Below are 17,387 nucleotides of genomic sequence, written 5' to 3'. Positions count from 1 at the left end.
TTATTACGACTTGAGGGGTTGTGCATGTGCAACTTCAGAGTGGGAAACTCGTATTTATGATACTTCCGATAACAAGTGAAGGCAGCATTAGATTCCCAGGGAACAAACAAATTAATAATAAAAAACTACACCTTGCTTTGGATAAAATCATCTGCCAAATGTTTAACTGCATTACAATTTGATGAAAGATTAATAAACAAACATATGCAGTTTTGGGCAAGTTACTCAAAAAAGTAATCCACTACAAATTACTAATTACATTTAAAAAAAAGTTAATAATATTACTTTACTCATTGCTTCATGGGAACATAATCAGATTATTACTTTACTTTTAAGTTACTTCATAAAACACTTCACAGAAAAGTTTTTGTTTTTCCATTCAACAAATTAAAATATAGTCTATATCGCTACGCTTTTTCACCCTTACAATGACTCGATAGGGGGCACACCCCTTTCAGCTGTCAGAGAATTCCAAACAGGCTAGCATAATTCATGTTTTAAATGTATTATACATAAATAATATTATTTTAGAAATATGTGTAACCTAAGTACACCCAACACTGCAAAAATATTTTATTAAATCACTTGCTCTTTCTGAATTTTGCATAATAAAACCAGGAATATTTGTTAAAGGGATAGTTCACCCAAAAATGAAAATTAAGTTATTGTTTACTCACCCCTGTGTTGTTATAAACCCATATGACTTTCTTTCTTTTTCATAACACAAAGGGAGAAATTGTGAAGAAAAAAATTTTTTCTCAGTGATGACATACAGTTTATTGTGACCAACTCTTCAAGCTTCAAAAGGACACAAAATTATAATTCAGTCGTCTAATACAGTGTTTCTCAGTCCTGGAGTACCTCTAACACTACACATTTTGGATGTCTCCTTTATTCAACACACCTGATTCTACTGATTAGCTCATTAGTAGAATGCTCCTGGATCTGAATTGAGTGTGTCAAATATGGGAGACATCCAAAATGTGTAGTGTTAGTGGTACTCCAGGAGAGGATTGAGAAACACTGGTCTAACAAATGATTGTATGCGACTCATGTCTTGTTCTGAAGGAATAACATTAGATTTGGTGAGAAACAAACCGAAATCTAATGTATTATTAAGGGAATCTCTTAACCAGCGGTTGATCTCCTGTGTGCATTCATGAGTCTGCATGCGAACTTTAGAGCTCTTTGCACGAGAGCAACAGTAGTTTACGCGAGGTGGGGCGTTCAAGCAAACAATTTGTTTTGTTTCACCTTAACAGGACCACCAGCGATATTAACAACAGAAAACACAACATAGCTGCACATAAACCAGAGAACAGAACTTACAAAACATGTCTGAAGAGTTTGTAGTCGGAAAATAGATGCATTTCTATGCCCATCCTTATTTGTTTGAACCAAAGTCATCAATCAAACAGAGAGATGGGGCTGAAGGTAGCTAGAGTCACACCATGCCCTACTCAGATGCCAAATGACATGCAATAAGTTATCTTTTCTATGTTAATCAAAGTAAATACGCAACTGCGACAAGCAACGGGACATTCTGTCGATCGCTTGGTTTCCATATTTAGCGTCTATATAAACCTTATCGTGTTCCTTCAGAACAAGACATGAGCTGCATAAAATAATTTATTAGACTTCTGAATTATACTTTTGTGTCCTTTTGAAGCTTGAAGAGGTGGTCACCATAAACTGCTATTGTATGACATCACTGAGCACAACGTTTTTTCACAATTACTCCCTTTGTGTTAAGAAAAAGAAAGAAAGTCATACAGTGCATCCGGAAAGTATTCACAGCGCTTCATTTGTTCCACATTTTGTTATGTTACAGCCTTATTCCAAAATGGATTAAATTCATTATTTTCCTCAAAATTCTACAAACAATACCCCATAATGACAATGTGAAAGAAGTTTGTTTGAAATCTTTGCAGATTTATTAAAAATAAAAACCGAAAAAAATCACATGTACATAAGTATTCACAGCCTTTGCCATGACACTCAAAATTGAGCTCAGGTGCATCCTGTTTCCACTGATCATCCTTGAGATGTTTCTACAACTTGATTGGAGCCCACCTGTGGTAAATTCAGTTGATTGGACATGATTTGGAAAGGCACACACCTGTCTATATAAGGTCCCACAGTTAACAGTGCATGTCAGAGCACAAACCAAGCCATGAAGTCCAAGGAATTGTCTGTAGACCTCCGAGACAGGATTGTATCGAGGTGCAGATCTGGGGAAGGGTACAGAAAAATGTCTGCAGCATTGAAGGTCCCAATGAGCACAGTGGCCTCCATCATCCGTAAATGTAAGAAGTTTAGAACCACCAGGACTTTTCCTAGAGCTGGCCGCCTGGCCAAACTGAGTGATCAGGGGAGAAGGGCCTTAGTCAGGGAGGTGACCAAGAACCCGATGGTCACTCTGACAGAGCTCCAGCATTTCTCTGTGGAGAGAGGAGAACTTTCCAGAAGAACAACCATCTCTGCAGCACTCCACCAATCAGGCCTGTATGGTAGAGTGGCCAGACGGAAGCCACTCCTCAGTAAAAGGCACATGACAGTCCACCTGGAGTTTGCCAAAAGGCACCTGAAGGACTCTCAGACCATGAGAAACAAAGATTGAACTCTTTGGCCTGAATGGCAAGCGTCATGTCTGGAGGAAACCAGGCACCGCTCATCACCTGGCCAATACCATCCCTACAGTGAAGCATGGTGGTGGCAGCATCATGCTGTGGGGATGTTTTTCAGTGGCAGGAACTGGGAGACTAGTCAGGATCGAGGGAAAGATGAATGCAGCAATGTACAGAGACATCCTTGATGAAAACCTGCTCCAGAGCACTCTGGACCTCAGGCTGGGTTGAAGGTTCATCTTCCAACAGGACAACGACCCTAAGCACACAGCCAAGATAACAAAGGAGTGGCTACAGGACAACTCTGTGAATGTCCTTGAGTGGCCCAGCCAGAGCCCAGACTTGAACCCGATTGAACATCTCTGGAGAGATCTGAAAATGGCTGTGCACCGACACTCCCCATCCAACCTGATGGAGCTTGAGAGGTCGTGCAAAGAAGAATGAGAGAAACTGCCCAAAAATAGGTGTGCCAAGCTTGTAGCATCATACTCAAAAAGACTTGAGGCTGTAATTGGAGCCAAAGGTGCTTCAACAAAGTATTGAGCAAAGGCTGTGAATACTTATGTACATGTGATTTTTTTTTTTTTTCTATTTTTTCGTTTTTTAATAAATTTGCAAAGATTTCAAACAAACTTCTTTCACGTTGTCATTATGGGGTATTGTTTGCAGAATTTTGAGGAAAATAATTAATTTAATCCATTTTGGAATAAGGCTGTAACGTAACAAAATGTGGAAAAAGTGAAGCGCTTGTGAATAATTTCCGGATGCACTGTATGGGGATATTACAACACAGGGGTGAATAAACAATGACTGAATTTTCACTTTTGGGTGAACTAATCCTTTAAGGGATAAATATCAAAACTATATTAAGCATTTCCTTAGGCTGCCAACAAGATGCCTTACCTGACATAGGAAATGTATGATATCCATTGGAGGTATTTTGGGATAGTGTCAAAGCTGACGAAGAATCCTGAAAATAGTAGCACAGGAATGGCTGTCACAGGACCAACAAAAGTGGCTACCTGTGAAAGAAATATAATACTGCATCATTATATCATTAGAAATAAAAAAAAATTTGTGTTGACACCTTTTTTTTTTTTTTTCTTCACAAAAATATGATGAAAGTACTTGACAGACAGAATTATGGATTCCAACACAATTTAAAATGTGCATTTTCAACAGAAAGCCATACTGTATGTACAATAGCTACAGAATGGAGTTCCCCTAAAAATATGTGTCAAATAATATACTATATGTTTAAAGTAAGAACTTACTTGTAATGATGTAGATGCTGCTCCTATTAGTAGTCCCAGTGACTGTGCCACAAGTGACGTGAGTGTCCCTAAAGCCAGGAAAAGAATGAAGCGGACAGCATCTGAAGGTTGAGACGTCATCCAGTACACAATGCTGCAGTAGGCCACTGGGAACAAAATCTGTAAGCCAGAAAAAAAATGCTGATTCAACAGTTTTCATTTTTATCAGGGAAATAAATCAAAGAAAGCATCTGCTTCAAAAAGAATATTGCCAATTTCCGGTTTGTCAGAAAATTGAATCCAAGTCTCCATCAATGAAACATCCATTATGTTATTTGTTTGAACAATAGAAGAATATTTCTTCTTGTTGATAAATGCAGTGAGGGACATTTCTGATGGGGAAAACAAAGCATGCTTCTGTAATGTTACTGCTGGATTTGTCTATTTTGGGTAAATGGTGTTTTGACCTGAAAAGCAAATCCCCTTCATGCTCCAATAACAGGTTTATACCATCTTAGTGATTCCTCTGTTGTTTCTGCTCTCTGTTTAACCACTTATTCCATTGTACTTTGAGAAAAAAACAACATAAACTTAATACTTATCCAGTTTATGAATATCTTGTTTAGAACCACAACTGACCAAGCTGTTTTACAGCAGGAAACCTCAGAAGTAACTGGATATCTAATTTGTTACATTACCTGAAACGGGACATCTGCCATGGTTTTGGCCAAGTAGTATGCCTTAAGGCTGTACCAGTAATTCAGGTGTTCTCTCAGAAAGACGCCCATCTCAAGGGGAACTAAAATAACAATGAGGAGGAGAAGATTAGCATGCATCACATGTTATTTTTTGATCAAGTTAGTGATCATCTTGTCAGGTGTTTTCATATTACAGGAATAGTCAGTGTTCTCACACGTTTTAACGAATGAATTTCCATGAATTTTCCATGACCATTCCAGTGGTTTGTGATTACTGGATAAGGATTTTTTAAAAATCATTCTAATTTATAGTGATTTACTTATGAATGATTAAGACCGTTCTGTGGTGTTTATTTGTGAACCAATTCAGCAGTAATAATAAACAGTATTTCAAACAGAAATAATCATTTGCAGCATTACTTATGTTTTTGGTTGTATTTTTGATCAATTTAAAGCATCCTCGGTGAAAAGAAGGATCAATTTCTTGAAAAAAAAAAAAAAAAAATGTAAGTGTGTTTACTATATATATATATAATTAAATATCCGATAAAAAATAAATAAATAAATAAATAGATTTGCTCACAAACCAGCTTACAAGCAAGTGACTTATATGGCTTGCAAGCAAGTTTGAAGAGAGGAGCAATATGAATGCCTATGATATATTTTAGAGGAAAGTATAACATATATTCATTGTAGATATTTCCATGACTTTTTGAAAAAATCCCTGATATGTCCAGGTTTTCCATGACTGTAGGAACCCTGAAAAGTTCTACAAATTACAAGTGCAAGTGTGCATCAAAGAGATTCTTGCAGAATATAATGGACCTTTTTTATACAGATGAAACATAAAAGACAAAAACCCTCACACGTGAGAACGGTGGGCATCAAAGCTGCAAACATGAGGAACAACATGGAGAAGAACAGGAAACCAGAGTTGCTAAGGACTTTTTTGGCCTCATTGCCAATGCCCAGATATAAAAGTCCGATCAGAATTCCAATCCCAAGATGAGAGATGATGCGCAAGTGAGTCAACACCTAAAAAGGAAAAAACATTTTTCAAATCAACTTGTTTATGTACCTACAGTAGTGTGCCATTCGCAGTTAAAATTGAGAATGACTTTTAAATGCTAAAAGAAGTCCCGAATTTGAATTTAATTTGAACTGAGTTTAAAAACAGGATGATGAATTCTAAGTTGAATTTGAATTTAAGATAATTCAACTCGAAACATTTCATTTTTCAGTATGAATTATCAATAAACATGTTGTAATATACACAATATGTGTGTATTTCCAGGAACAACAGATGATATTGATAATAAATGTATAGAAATAGAAATATTGTATTACATTTATATAAATATCATTTTATTTAAAACATTAAAGGAATATACAGAGTTAATCTCAATCAACATCATTTGTGCATGTTGATTACCACAAAAAAATAATATTTTCTTAAAAAAGAGCAGTGAGGAACTTAAAATGAAAGTGAATCGGGGCAATTTTGGAGGCCGAAATGTGAAGCTTATAATTTTATAAAAGCACATTAATTCTTCTGTTAAAACCTGCGTATTATTTGAGCTGCAAAGTTAAATCGTCATGATGAAGTAATGCTGTAAACCCTAAAACCCAAAAAACAAAAAAAACACACATAAGTTAAAGGTTTTAGGGTATTAGGGTTTACAGTGTTACATTGTCTTGGCAACGAAGTTGTAAAATTGTATATAACTTTACAAAAAAAAGGTTGGTATGCAATTTTGTCACACTAAAATCATGTTAACACGCATATTCTTCTTGTGGTTATACTTTTAAAACAGTAACATTTATGAATTAGCCCCATTCACAGATTTTTTTTTTTTTTTTTTTTAAGGAGGGACAAGTCTAAATAGATTTTTGTGGTAATCAACATTATGCTACAAATGCTGTCAATTGAGCTTGCCTTGTACTGAACCCAAAATATTCCTTTTATTTTATTTTATTTTGTGGAAGAACTTCATTTACCAGAATGCTCTAATGTAGTCTATTAATTTAGTCTTCAAAATGGAGCCAAACAACATGAAGCGAGCTTCTTTTGCCCAATTAGTTTTTGTGTTGGATTAAAATCCTATCTTGTTTGACTGTGTTGAATTTGCATTAAGTAAATTCCTCTTCCTGTCATTTCAATTCAAATTCCAACTCAACATCCTGAGGAGCATAGCCAATTAAAAGGGAGCAAATTGTGTCCAAACTTGATTTACAGTTTTTTATTTTTTGACAAGGACACACTTTATTTAAATCCATGACCTTGCTATTATTAGAAAATTACACATTTAGGATGAAAACCAGATAATCTTTTTATTGAAATTAACATTTTATAGCCCTATCTTCTTTTCCTGTTGCATAACATCCAATGCACTTTATAGAGCATTTTGCATGGCTGTGTGTGTTACTAGATCTCTCCACTTGGTCACAGTGCTGCTTACCGAATCTCTCATTATACTGAGTAAGGTTCTCTTGAAGAGAATACAAAACTGTGTCAGGCAGCTGGCAGAAAAACTATGGCAACCCTCAGACAAGGATGAGTCCTACAGAGAATTAATTATATTATTGCACTGATTATTTGCTAAATAGTATGATTTGACATTTAAATCAGGGTGTATTTACTAATGAGCTTAGTGATGCCTCCTATAACAATCAAAGTGTATGCTACATTACAGTTATTACAGTTATTATCTCACACTGTGAGAATATCAATCAAGTATTTACATCTCTCAAAAGCATAAAACATACATTTTACCATGGTACACAATGGCTTTCTATATTTCTTTATTCATACCTCATCAGATGGTCTGTGCCACAGGACGGGGTAATGAACCCCGTTACCATTCATTTCACTTTTGTAGTCTTTTTCACACTTCCGCTCTTGGACCGCCTTCACAAGTCGAGCCGTCTGGTCACCATATTCACCAGAGGCCACTTCCATTACTGGAGAAATTAGTAAAACAAGCTCAAAATGCAGACACATCATGACTCTGGATATCAAACATCTGCACTGAGATTATTTTTATTAATGAATATACATGGTCCAAAATTAACTCTTATCTTAAGGGCTACATTATGTAATTATTATTTATGTATTTAATTTTTTTGTCTCTATGACAAATGAATAATTTAACAACTGATTGGAAAACTTACATAACACAACATGTCTAAGAAAAACTGCTAAATGTATTGTGGTATTTTTCCTGATCATTTTATTTTTGGAGGCTTAATGGCAGGAGTGTTTTGCCACATGGAGATCTAGAGTTATGAACTAAATATTTGTGTTTTCCCAGCTAACCTTTGACGGTTAATTTTCCGCAGGGTTAACAGTTGTTAGAAGTTATCAGACTTGTGACAGTCAGAAGTACTGTAGACCTTTTGTGTCTCTATATTGTAATTTTTAAGGGTGATGTGTTTCATTTCTGTGCTACTGGCATCACCAAACAGAACTGCAAAAAATATGTTTGGTTTTTTAAACAGATATTCCCACCTCAAACTCATGCCAATTGTTGAGCCAATGTTGCTATGTCAGGCAGGTTGTATTTTTTAAAAGCACCACAGATTCACAGTGTTTACACTTTTTGGGAAAATCAACCTACCACTGGCTTACTTACAGCTGTCTCAGCATATTATTTTGGGATACAAGAAAGTATTTTAACAATGATAATAACATACTTCATCTGGACAGTTTGTAGATCATTTTAATTTACATTTGGTGCTTTGCAAGTGTAATTTTTGTCCCCCTATGTACAGAGAGTGATATCTTCTTACTGAAGTCTGCAGGGTTGTGATAGGTGGGGCAGTTGAGTCCCAGTTCTCTCAGATAAGGAATTAGGCTTAATACTCTTCCCCGGTAAATACATTGGCCTTGACTGAGGACATATAGCTGAAAAAAATAAACATTAAGAATGAGATGTGAGATGTGAACACTGAAGAGTTAAGCAATATTTTGCATAAGGAACAGTATGCATTTATAAAAGGAAACACAAATTATAGTAGGTTACAGCTTCGACACAGAGTATAAAATAGTGATCACCTTATCGAAGAGCTCAAAAACTTTTGCACTGGGCTGGTGAATTGTGCATATGACGGTTCGACCCCCTTGAGCAAGAGCTTTCATCAGTGAGACCACCTGGAAGCAAGAGGAACTGTCCAGTCCACTTTAAAGAAAAAGACAGAGAAAATAGGAGGATGAAAGGGCGGGCAACGATCTTCCTAAATTAAAGAATTAAAAAACAAAACCAGTTGCCGGAGCTGTGGCACAGCAATACCACACATGCAGGTTTGAGTCCGGCCTGCATCATCACCCCATTATTTCTTATCTAAGTTACTCAAAAAAGTAATCCACTTCAAATACTAATACAGTTGAAGTCAGAAGTGTACATACACCTTAGTCAAATACTTTTAAACTTTTTTTGCATTTGAAAGTCCTGACATTTAATCGTAGAAAACATTGCCTGTCTTAGCCCAGTTAGGATCACTGCTTTATTTTAAGATTGTGAAATGTCAGGATAATAGTAGAGAGAATTATTTATTTCAGCTTTTATTTCTTTCATCACATTCCCAGTGGGTAGGAGTTTTACATACACTTCAGTACTTGGTAGCATTGCCTTTATATTGTTTAACTTTGGTCAAATGTTTTGGGTAGCCTTCCACAAGCTTCTCACAATACATTGCTGGAATTTTGGCCCATTCCTCCAGACAGAACTGGTGTAACTGAGTCAGATTTGTAGGCCTCCTTGCTCAAACCCACTTTTTCAGTTCTGTCCACAAATTTTCTTTCAGATTGAGGTCAAGGCTTTGTGATGGCCACTCCAATACCTTGACTTTGTTATCCTAGAGCCATTTTGCCACAAGTTTGGAGGTATGCTTGGGGTCATTGTCCATTTGGAAGACCCATTTGTGACCGAGCTTTAACTTCATGGCTGATGTCTTGAGATGTTGCTTCAATATATCCACATAATTTTCCTTCCTCGTGATGCCATCTGTTTTGTGAAGTGCACCGGTGCCTCCTGCAGCAAAGCACCCCCACAACATGATGCTGCCACCCCCCATGCTCCACGGTTGGGATGGTGTTCTTTGGCTTGCAAGCCTCACCCTTTTTCCTCCAAACATAACGATGGTCATTATGGCCAAAATGTTCAATTTTTGTTTCATCAGACCAGTGGAAATTTCTACAAAAAGTAAGAACTTTGTCCCCATTTGCACTTGCAATTAGCCTATCAGAAGCTAATTGGCTAATTGCCTAAAGTCTTGACATAATTTTATGGAATTTTCCAAGCTGCTTAAAGGCACAGTTAACTTAGTGAATGTAAATTTGTGACCCACTGGAACTGTGATATAGTCAATTAAAAGTGAAACAATCTGTCTATAAACAATTATTGGAAAAATTACTCATGACATGCACAAAGTAGATGCCTTAAATGACTTGCCAAAACTATAGTTTGCTAATATGAAATATGAAGTGGTTAAAAAATTAATTTTAATGACTTCAACCTAAGTGTATGTAAACTTCTGACTTCAACTCTATGTATTAGAAAGCTACTATTTACTTATCTTAAATTGTAATCAGATTACTCTACTAATTCATTACTTTCCTTATAAGTAACTTTCTAAAAAAATTTTTAGCTCAACAAATTCAAAATATGTTCATTGTCCCATGCAAGTAAGACACTCTTTTCTCCCTTACAATAACTCCTTTGGAGGTGTACACCCTTCCGCTGTCACAGAAATGCAAACACGCACACTGTATAAAATGTTCATCATTTTTATAGTAAAATAATGTAAAAATGCTACAGTAAAAAAAACTTTAATTGGTAAACGGGTTGTTACCTTAAAGGTGCACTCAGTAACTTTTGTCTTTGTGTCATCTTGGACTTACACTGACACCTAACGGCTTGGATGTAGCATCATTTAAAATCAATAGTTTTCAGTTTCAGATGCCATTGTAGAAATGTAGTATTCACAGTCAGCCATGATTACTTTAATCAATGAGTGAAAGTGTCAAATAACAGGATGGTTACTGAGATTAAGTGAGTAGTATTCGGCTGATCATGTGATTCTAAAATGGCAGCCCCCATGTGCGGACCCTCTCCATGTAGAATAAAACAGCTTTTATAAGGTTACTATTATGGCTGGTGTTTTCAATTTAATGTGAGTGGTCATGATTTCTTGTAACATTACAAGTCATTTGATTTTTTAATGAGGAAAAATTACTGAATGCATTTTTTTTTCTTCTTTTTTTTAATCGCCTTTTTTCCCAATTTGGAATGCCCGATTCCCACTAAGTAGGTCCTCGTGGTGGCGCGGTTACTCACCTCAATCCAGGTGGCGGAGGACAAGTCTCAGTTGCCTCCGCTTCTGAGACTGTCAATCTGCGCATCTTATCACGTAGCTTGCTGTGCATGACACCGCGGAGACTCCGCACGTGGAGGCTCATGCTATTCTCTGCGATCCACACACAACTTACCAAGCGCCCCGTTGAGAACGAGAACCACTAATCGTGACCACAAGGAGGTTACCCCATGTGACTCTACCCTCCCTAGCAACCGGGCCATTTGGTTGCTTAGGAGACCTGGCTGGAGTCATGAATGCACCTTTAACATATACTGTAAACAATTATACTATATTCAACAAGACAATACATGTAAAAAAAAATGTAAAATGTGTTTGTCATCGAATATTGACTTGGACAATGGGGGGCCTTAGAGTCAAAAAGGTCGAGAACTCATATTTAATACAGGTATATTCATTATTATATTTTATGTTTATTACATATCAAAAATATTAAATATATTATACAAAATCCACATAATCAGACACATGAAAAGGTTCTGGGAACAACCATTCTGGTCCTTGCTATATCATTATAGCTACTTAAACATTCACATCAGTGGGCCAGACAAGGTTAAAGAGGTGAGATTAAATTGTAATTTCAGCCTCGATCAATCAAAGCAATACTTATAAGACACAGATGTCTGTCATGTGTATTTTGTTGATTCATGTCTTTTATTTTGAAAAGTTTCGTTCCTGTTCCCTTGTCATGTGATTTCATGTTTTCCCTCCATGTTCATGTGTCATGTTTTCATTGGTTTATTGTTTAATTATCTTGTTAGAGTTCTGTTTGTTCATTGGTTTATGTTCTCCCATGTCTTGTATTTAAGCCCTCATGTTTACCATTGTCCTTTTTTAAGTATTGAATGAATGTGAATGTAGATGTAAGGTTGGTTTAAGTCAAGCCATGTTTATAGTCATAGTCAAGTTTATGTTTTATGTTTCACGTTTGTAGTTAGGGTTATTGGTTATCACGTTTGTAAATAAACTGCACTTGGGTTCTCTCTACACTTCGTCATCGTCTTCGCCATTGCCAGCAGCCTTCGTTACAATGTCAGAGACACTGGATAAATTGAACACATTTATCTTGAAGTACTGCATGTACGACGTTTTAGTGCCACGTAAAAAAAAAAATTTCCGAGAATAAAGTCATAATATTTAGAAAATAAAGTCAAAATTACGAGAACAAAGTTGTAGCTTATGAGATTAAAGTCATATTATTTTGTGAATAAAGTAAAAATTATGAAATAAAGTCATATCACTATGAGATTAAAGTTGTAATATTTTGAGAATAAAATCAAAATTACGAGAATGAAGTCGTAGCATTATGAGATTAAAGTCTGAATATTTTGAGAATGAAGTCAAAATGACCAGAAACCACGCATCATCACAACGATAGAACGAAGAACCAGCAGCTTTATTTCAATACAAGAAATGAAGGTAGATGATTTAGTTATGGCAGTCAGGCTACAAGTGCACAGTAGGGCTGGGCGATATGAAAGAAATATATTCATGACATTTTTAGAAAAAAATATAGCCATATAGCCATATCCGGTTACATCATTCTGCCGTCTGTTCTTCAAAATATAATAAAGTGTGTTTCTTCAAGCATGTGTCTTTGTTTCTATAGTTCAGCCTACTGATGTCCTTCATTTTAATCCTGTTCTTTGTGCATCTGTTAAGGTCCCAGCCAAAGAAACAAAACTTTAGGCTATGTGAGAGCCCCTTATTATGCACATAGTGTACATTCATGTTACATGCATTTTTTTATATGTCACTTTTATTAATCTCTATGAAGTTGAGAATTAATACATTTGAAATTCCATCTTACTAAAGCCATCATTATTTCTGTAATAGTTAATACATTTCGGCACCTCGACCAGGTTACAAACAACTTCCCTATTTGTCAGTATTTCAATGTTATTTTCATTTTGAGAAGACAAACTCCTGGACATATTTTGACCAACGTTTCAGCACCTTTGGACTGGACAGCTCCCATAACGATTCACTTTACCTTCTACTTTATAACGAGGGATCTACGTGCTGATTTGGGAGACAGACGTTACTCCATCTTAAAATAACAAGCAACATTCGATAAGATGATCGTAAGTTGCAACGTTATCGGGAAACCCAGCCACTGTCACTCCTTTCTGCGCAAAGACGCCTTCTTTCTATGTAAATTATGCTCATTGTAGATTGCGCTTCAGTCACAAAAATTGCCTGGCGCTGTGGCGCAGTTTAGATCACGCTATTGCCGCAAATAAAAGTAGAAATGATGATTGTGAACATTTTCAACCCATCATTTCAGCAGTAATTCATCAAAAACTGATCAAATAATGGAGAAGAGCGTTATATCCATGTGCCATGTGTAGTCAAGCACATTTTTTCGTCATGTTCAAGAGATGATTTAGGTCTCTGCATCACAGTGAAAATGTACAGTCTCGGTAGGGTGTGTCAAATGCGGTCTCCAGCATCCTCCATAGCACTCAGAATCGGGCAGCAAAATTGCAACTGTGCGTGCAAATTGCGTTCTGCACACTTTTTGCTGGCACGTTTGCACTGCTGACTGATCTGCATAATTCCTTTAGTGAATGGGGCGCTAAACGAGTGCAGAGAGCACGTGCTAGTAAATATGGCATTTACCGGGCACAGTTAATTCTTAGTGAGTTTTTTTACGATCGTTAACAATCATCTTACGTAAGTGCTTCTTTACGGGAGCTGTCTGTTCCAAAGGTGCTGAAACTTAGTCTTCTCAAAATGAAAATAATGTGGAAATACTGACAAACATGGAAGTTTTTTGTAACCTTGCGAACTATTACAGAATTGAATTACAGAAATAATGATGGCTTTAGTAAGATGGGATTTCAAATGTATTAATTCTCAACTTCACAGAGATTAATGAAAGCCTAAAGTTTTGTTTCTTTGGCTGGGACCTGAACAGATGCACAAAGAACAGAATTAAAATGACGGACATCAGTAGGCTGAACTACAGACACAAAGACACGCGTTTGAAGAAACACACTTTATTTTATTTTGAAGAACAGATGACAGAAATGTCGTCGATGCGCATCTCTGATGTGCTGTTTGTTCAGAGGAGTGCAGCGAGAGTGTGTCTCCTGGAACACACATAAAGCGGCAGGTTCACTTTAAATAGCAGATGTATATACAACCTAAACATGTTCATCTTGAAACTAAAATGTATTTATATTTTAATTATCCTTATCATTATTATGTTTACATTTATTATTGTCTTCGGATCTTAATTTGTATTAGTAATTTTCCACAGATTGGAGAAGGGTACTTGCGTGATGGCAAAAGGAAGGGTGCTTATATATTTTTTAACCACTTCATTATTCTTATAGCTTTTTTGTTTAGTTTGAAGTGTAATTTGAATTTAGAAATATATTTTAAGTTTTTCATGTTTCAAAACATAAATGTAATTTTTAAAGCAAAACCAAAACCAATAATGCAAGGGGGGTTGACGATGTAATCGGATATATTCTAAAAATATCCTGAATATATTTCTTTCATATCGCCCAGCCCTACTGTGCACTTGTAGCCTGACTGCCATTAAGCAGCATGCAATTTGTGACTGCCATGTAAACAGACTAGGACTATTTGAATCATCCATTGGAGGGAGGAAGAAGAGGAGCTGGAGGAGGAAGTGAGAGAGAGAGAGTAAGAGAGAGTGAATCGCTCATTGCACACTCTCACCCTAATCTCCTTTGTTAACCATATTTTAATTATTTATTTTGGCCTATTTAAGTATTAAACTGCAGAGTCACATTACTCACATATGTCTTCTAAGCAAATCTGTTCAATAAGAACATATCTTTCTGTTGCCATTCCAATTATGCTTATCAAAGAAGCCCAATAAAACGTTATACAGTACTGTATTATGTGTCATGTCAATTTAGATCTATCTTTAGAACTAATTTACACCTATTACGTCACTTAACACTGTTTTATCCTCTGAAACCGTGTGCAATGGCTTTCCAATGATCAAAATATATTAATATAATTTATTAAATGTCCCTTTGTATCTAATAAACTGTGAAAGATGCAAGAACAATAGGTGTAGTTGCACTTAATGGGTTTAAGAGCGGTTCATAGCTCTAGTTAATTTACAAGCATTTTTATGTGCTACTTAGATAACGATGCTTTTAGGAAATGTGCTGTAGTAAGTACAATTTAGGTGCTACTAAAGTTCAGTTTAGAGCTTCGGGAAACCCAGCCCAAGCATCACCCACGCCGAGCGGGACTGCGAAAACATCTGTCTGGCTCTTTCTCCAGAATAAATTCAATTCATAACCGCTGCAGTGTCTGGATACCAATAATAACTTTGTGTTGATGTGCCAAAAGATGACAAAGGATTTCTTTGCTGCTAAATCCTAAACTAAAGTATGATTTAACTAAATCATCCACATCCATTTCTTGCACAGATGAAGCTGCTGGCTCAGCGTTCTATCGTTGTGATAATGTTTCTCATAATTTTGACTTTATTCTTAAAATATTATGACTTAATTCTCGAAATCGTAAGATTTTTTATTTTTATTTATTTTTTTACGTGGCACAAAAACGCCGTTGTATGCATGAAAGTAAAGACTTCACTAGCTATGCTGAGAAATACCATGTCAGTCCACAATCAAGACATGCTCTTCATTGGATACCTAAAGCTAAAGTGTGTATTTCATGTGCCACTTGTGTCACCAAATGAAATCGCAACAATAATGATTGTTTTTAAACAGGTTTCCTGAATGCTCCCCCTGTCTACCACTGGTACACTTTTCGGTGTAAAAATATAAGATGGGATAGGATAAAGTATCTTAACATAAAAAAAATTACACACTTCAGCTTTAAATAGCATGATGGATGCCTTACAGAGCCTGCTAGTTAAGGTTAATGGAAAGGCAATAATATTCCTTTGAGCCATGAAAGTGTCTATTAAACTGAAAACAACTCTATGAGATCATATTAATGATAATGACACCGTTATTACGTAACAGCTTTGGCTTCCATAAAAGACAATCTGTTTATCCTTGTGTAAGCATAGCAATTGTACAAATGTGATTTCTACAGAATCGCTTTATGTCAAAATGATTTTGTTCTCCAGAGAATCGTTTTTTGTTCTTAGAGGGTAATCCCAGTGGAGGCTATGGTCTGAAATCCTCAGATGGAAAGCTTAATAGAGTCCACAGAGAGCAGGGCACAACTGTCAAACAATACCCCAAATGGGTGAAGCCTGTAAGTGAATATGCAATTAAATTGCATTCATAGGACATAAGAGAGAAACCTCATGGGTGACAGCTTTTGTTTTCCCCTTTTCAAAAGAGCCCAGATTGGTTTAATTTGTCTCATGAACATCATGCTATGCCACTTAGGCCTTAGTAAAGATGACTTATTATATTAAATATTCAAAGTTTTTGGGTCTCTTTGTTCATCTTTGCACATGAGGAGGGCTTACCTTGTGGGCTCATCGAAGAACATGACAGGTGGGTTGTTGACGAGCTCCAGGGCAATGGCCAAACGTTTCCTCTGGCCCCCTGACAGGTTAGATGTGCGTGTCTTGGCACATTCTAGCAAACCAAGTGCAGTCAGGATTTCCCTTACCTACAACAGCAGCATATCACTCATACATCACAGAGAACTGACTTAAGTACACTCACTTACTGTGATTTTGCCAAGTAGGACATGTTCCTGAATCAACATCCTTGTTGATCCTGGTACAGTTTTCCTATCAACCAATCAGATTTGAAGGTTAAGGTAGTCTTAGCCTCAGGTGGTAAACCCGTGGACTACCTACAGTTCATTCACTGATCATCTAATGGATACACAAAAAAATGGCAAGCACTGAAATTGACATTGTCAATTTGACTGGCTGGCTCTGCAGAACTTTCGGTAATAACAGCACACAGGTTTTGTTATCAGTGTGCCAGCAAACAAAGTGTTTACAGGGTAACCGGTTGATACAATCAGTGTTGGTTAAGTTACTCAAAAAGTAATCCACTACAAATTACAAATTAATTCTCTCAAATGTAATCAGATTTCTTTACTGATTACTTCATGGGAAAGTAGTCACATTACTAATTAATGTTTTTGGTTTTTCCAAAATATCTATATTTATCTATAATATCTATATTTCCTCTATGTCACCTAAACACAAACAGACATACAAATGAACATAATTGATGTTTTACATCTACATAAATAATATTATTTTAGAAATGTGTGTAACCCAAGTGATATTATTATAAGTAATTATCTTAATTGAAAGTCAGTAACTGTAATCTGATTACAAAAAAATGAAATGCAATGTGTTACACTGCTTTTTGACTCTAATGTAATTAGATTACAGTGACCAATTACTTTGTAATCAGGTTACACCCAACACTGGATACCATGAACGCTTTTGAGGAAGAACTAACATCTGGAATTTCCAGTGTATGTCAAGTTAGTGG

General features: G+C 36.2%; 1 protein-coding gene across 1 annotated transcript in view; it reads right to left on the bottom strand.

Moving 5' to 3' along the window:
• Positions 1-17,387, bottom strand: part of LOC127421991 (ATP-binding cassette sub-family G member 1-like) — a 45,575-nt gene that overhangs the window by 6,240 nt on the left and 21,948 nt on the right. The window contains exons 6-14 of the mRNA XM_051665284.1: positions 16,394-16,539; positions 8,633-8,756; positions 8,368-8,482; positions 7,391-7,539; positions 7,038-7,139; positions 5,445-5,613; positions 4,579-4,679; positions 3,902-4,060; positions 3,531-3,649 (exon numbers count right to left, since the gene is read on the bottom strand). Of these exons, the coding sequence (XP_051521244.1) occupies positions 3,531-3,649; positions 3,902-4,060; positions 4,579-4,679; positions 5,445-5,613; positions 7,038-7,139; positions 7,391-7,539; positions 8,368-8,482; positions 8,633-8,756; positions 16,394-16,539 (1,184 nt within the window). The remainder of the gene's footprint in view (positions 1-3,530; positions 3,650-3,901; positions 4,061-4,578; positions 4,680-5,444; positions 5,614-7,037; positions 7,140-7,390; positions 7,540-8,367; positions 8,483-8,632; positions 8,757-16,393; positions 16,540-17,387) is intronic.

This window comes from Myxocyprinus asiaticus, chromosome 31, assembly GCF_019703515.2.
Source record: "Myxocyprinus asiaticus isolate MX2 ecotype Aquarium Trade chromosome 31, UBuf_Myxa_2, whole genome shotgun sequence".
Classification (NCBI taxonomy): domain Eukaryota; kingdom Metazoa; phylum Chordata; class Actinopteri; order Cypriniformes; family Catostomidae; genus Myxocyprinus; species Myxocyprinus asiaticus.
The sequence above is the reverse complement of the archived record's forward strand: the minus strand, read 5'-3'. Positions and strand labels throughout refer to the sequence as shown.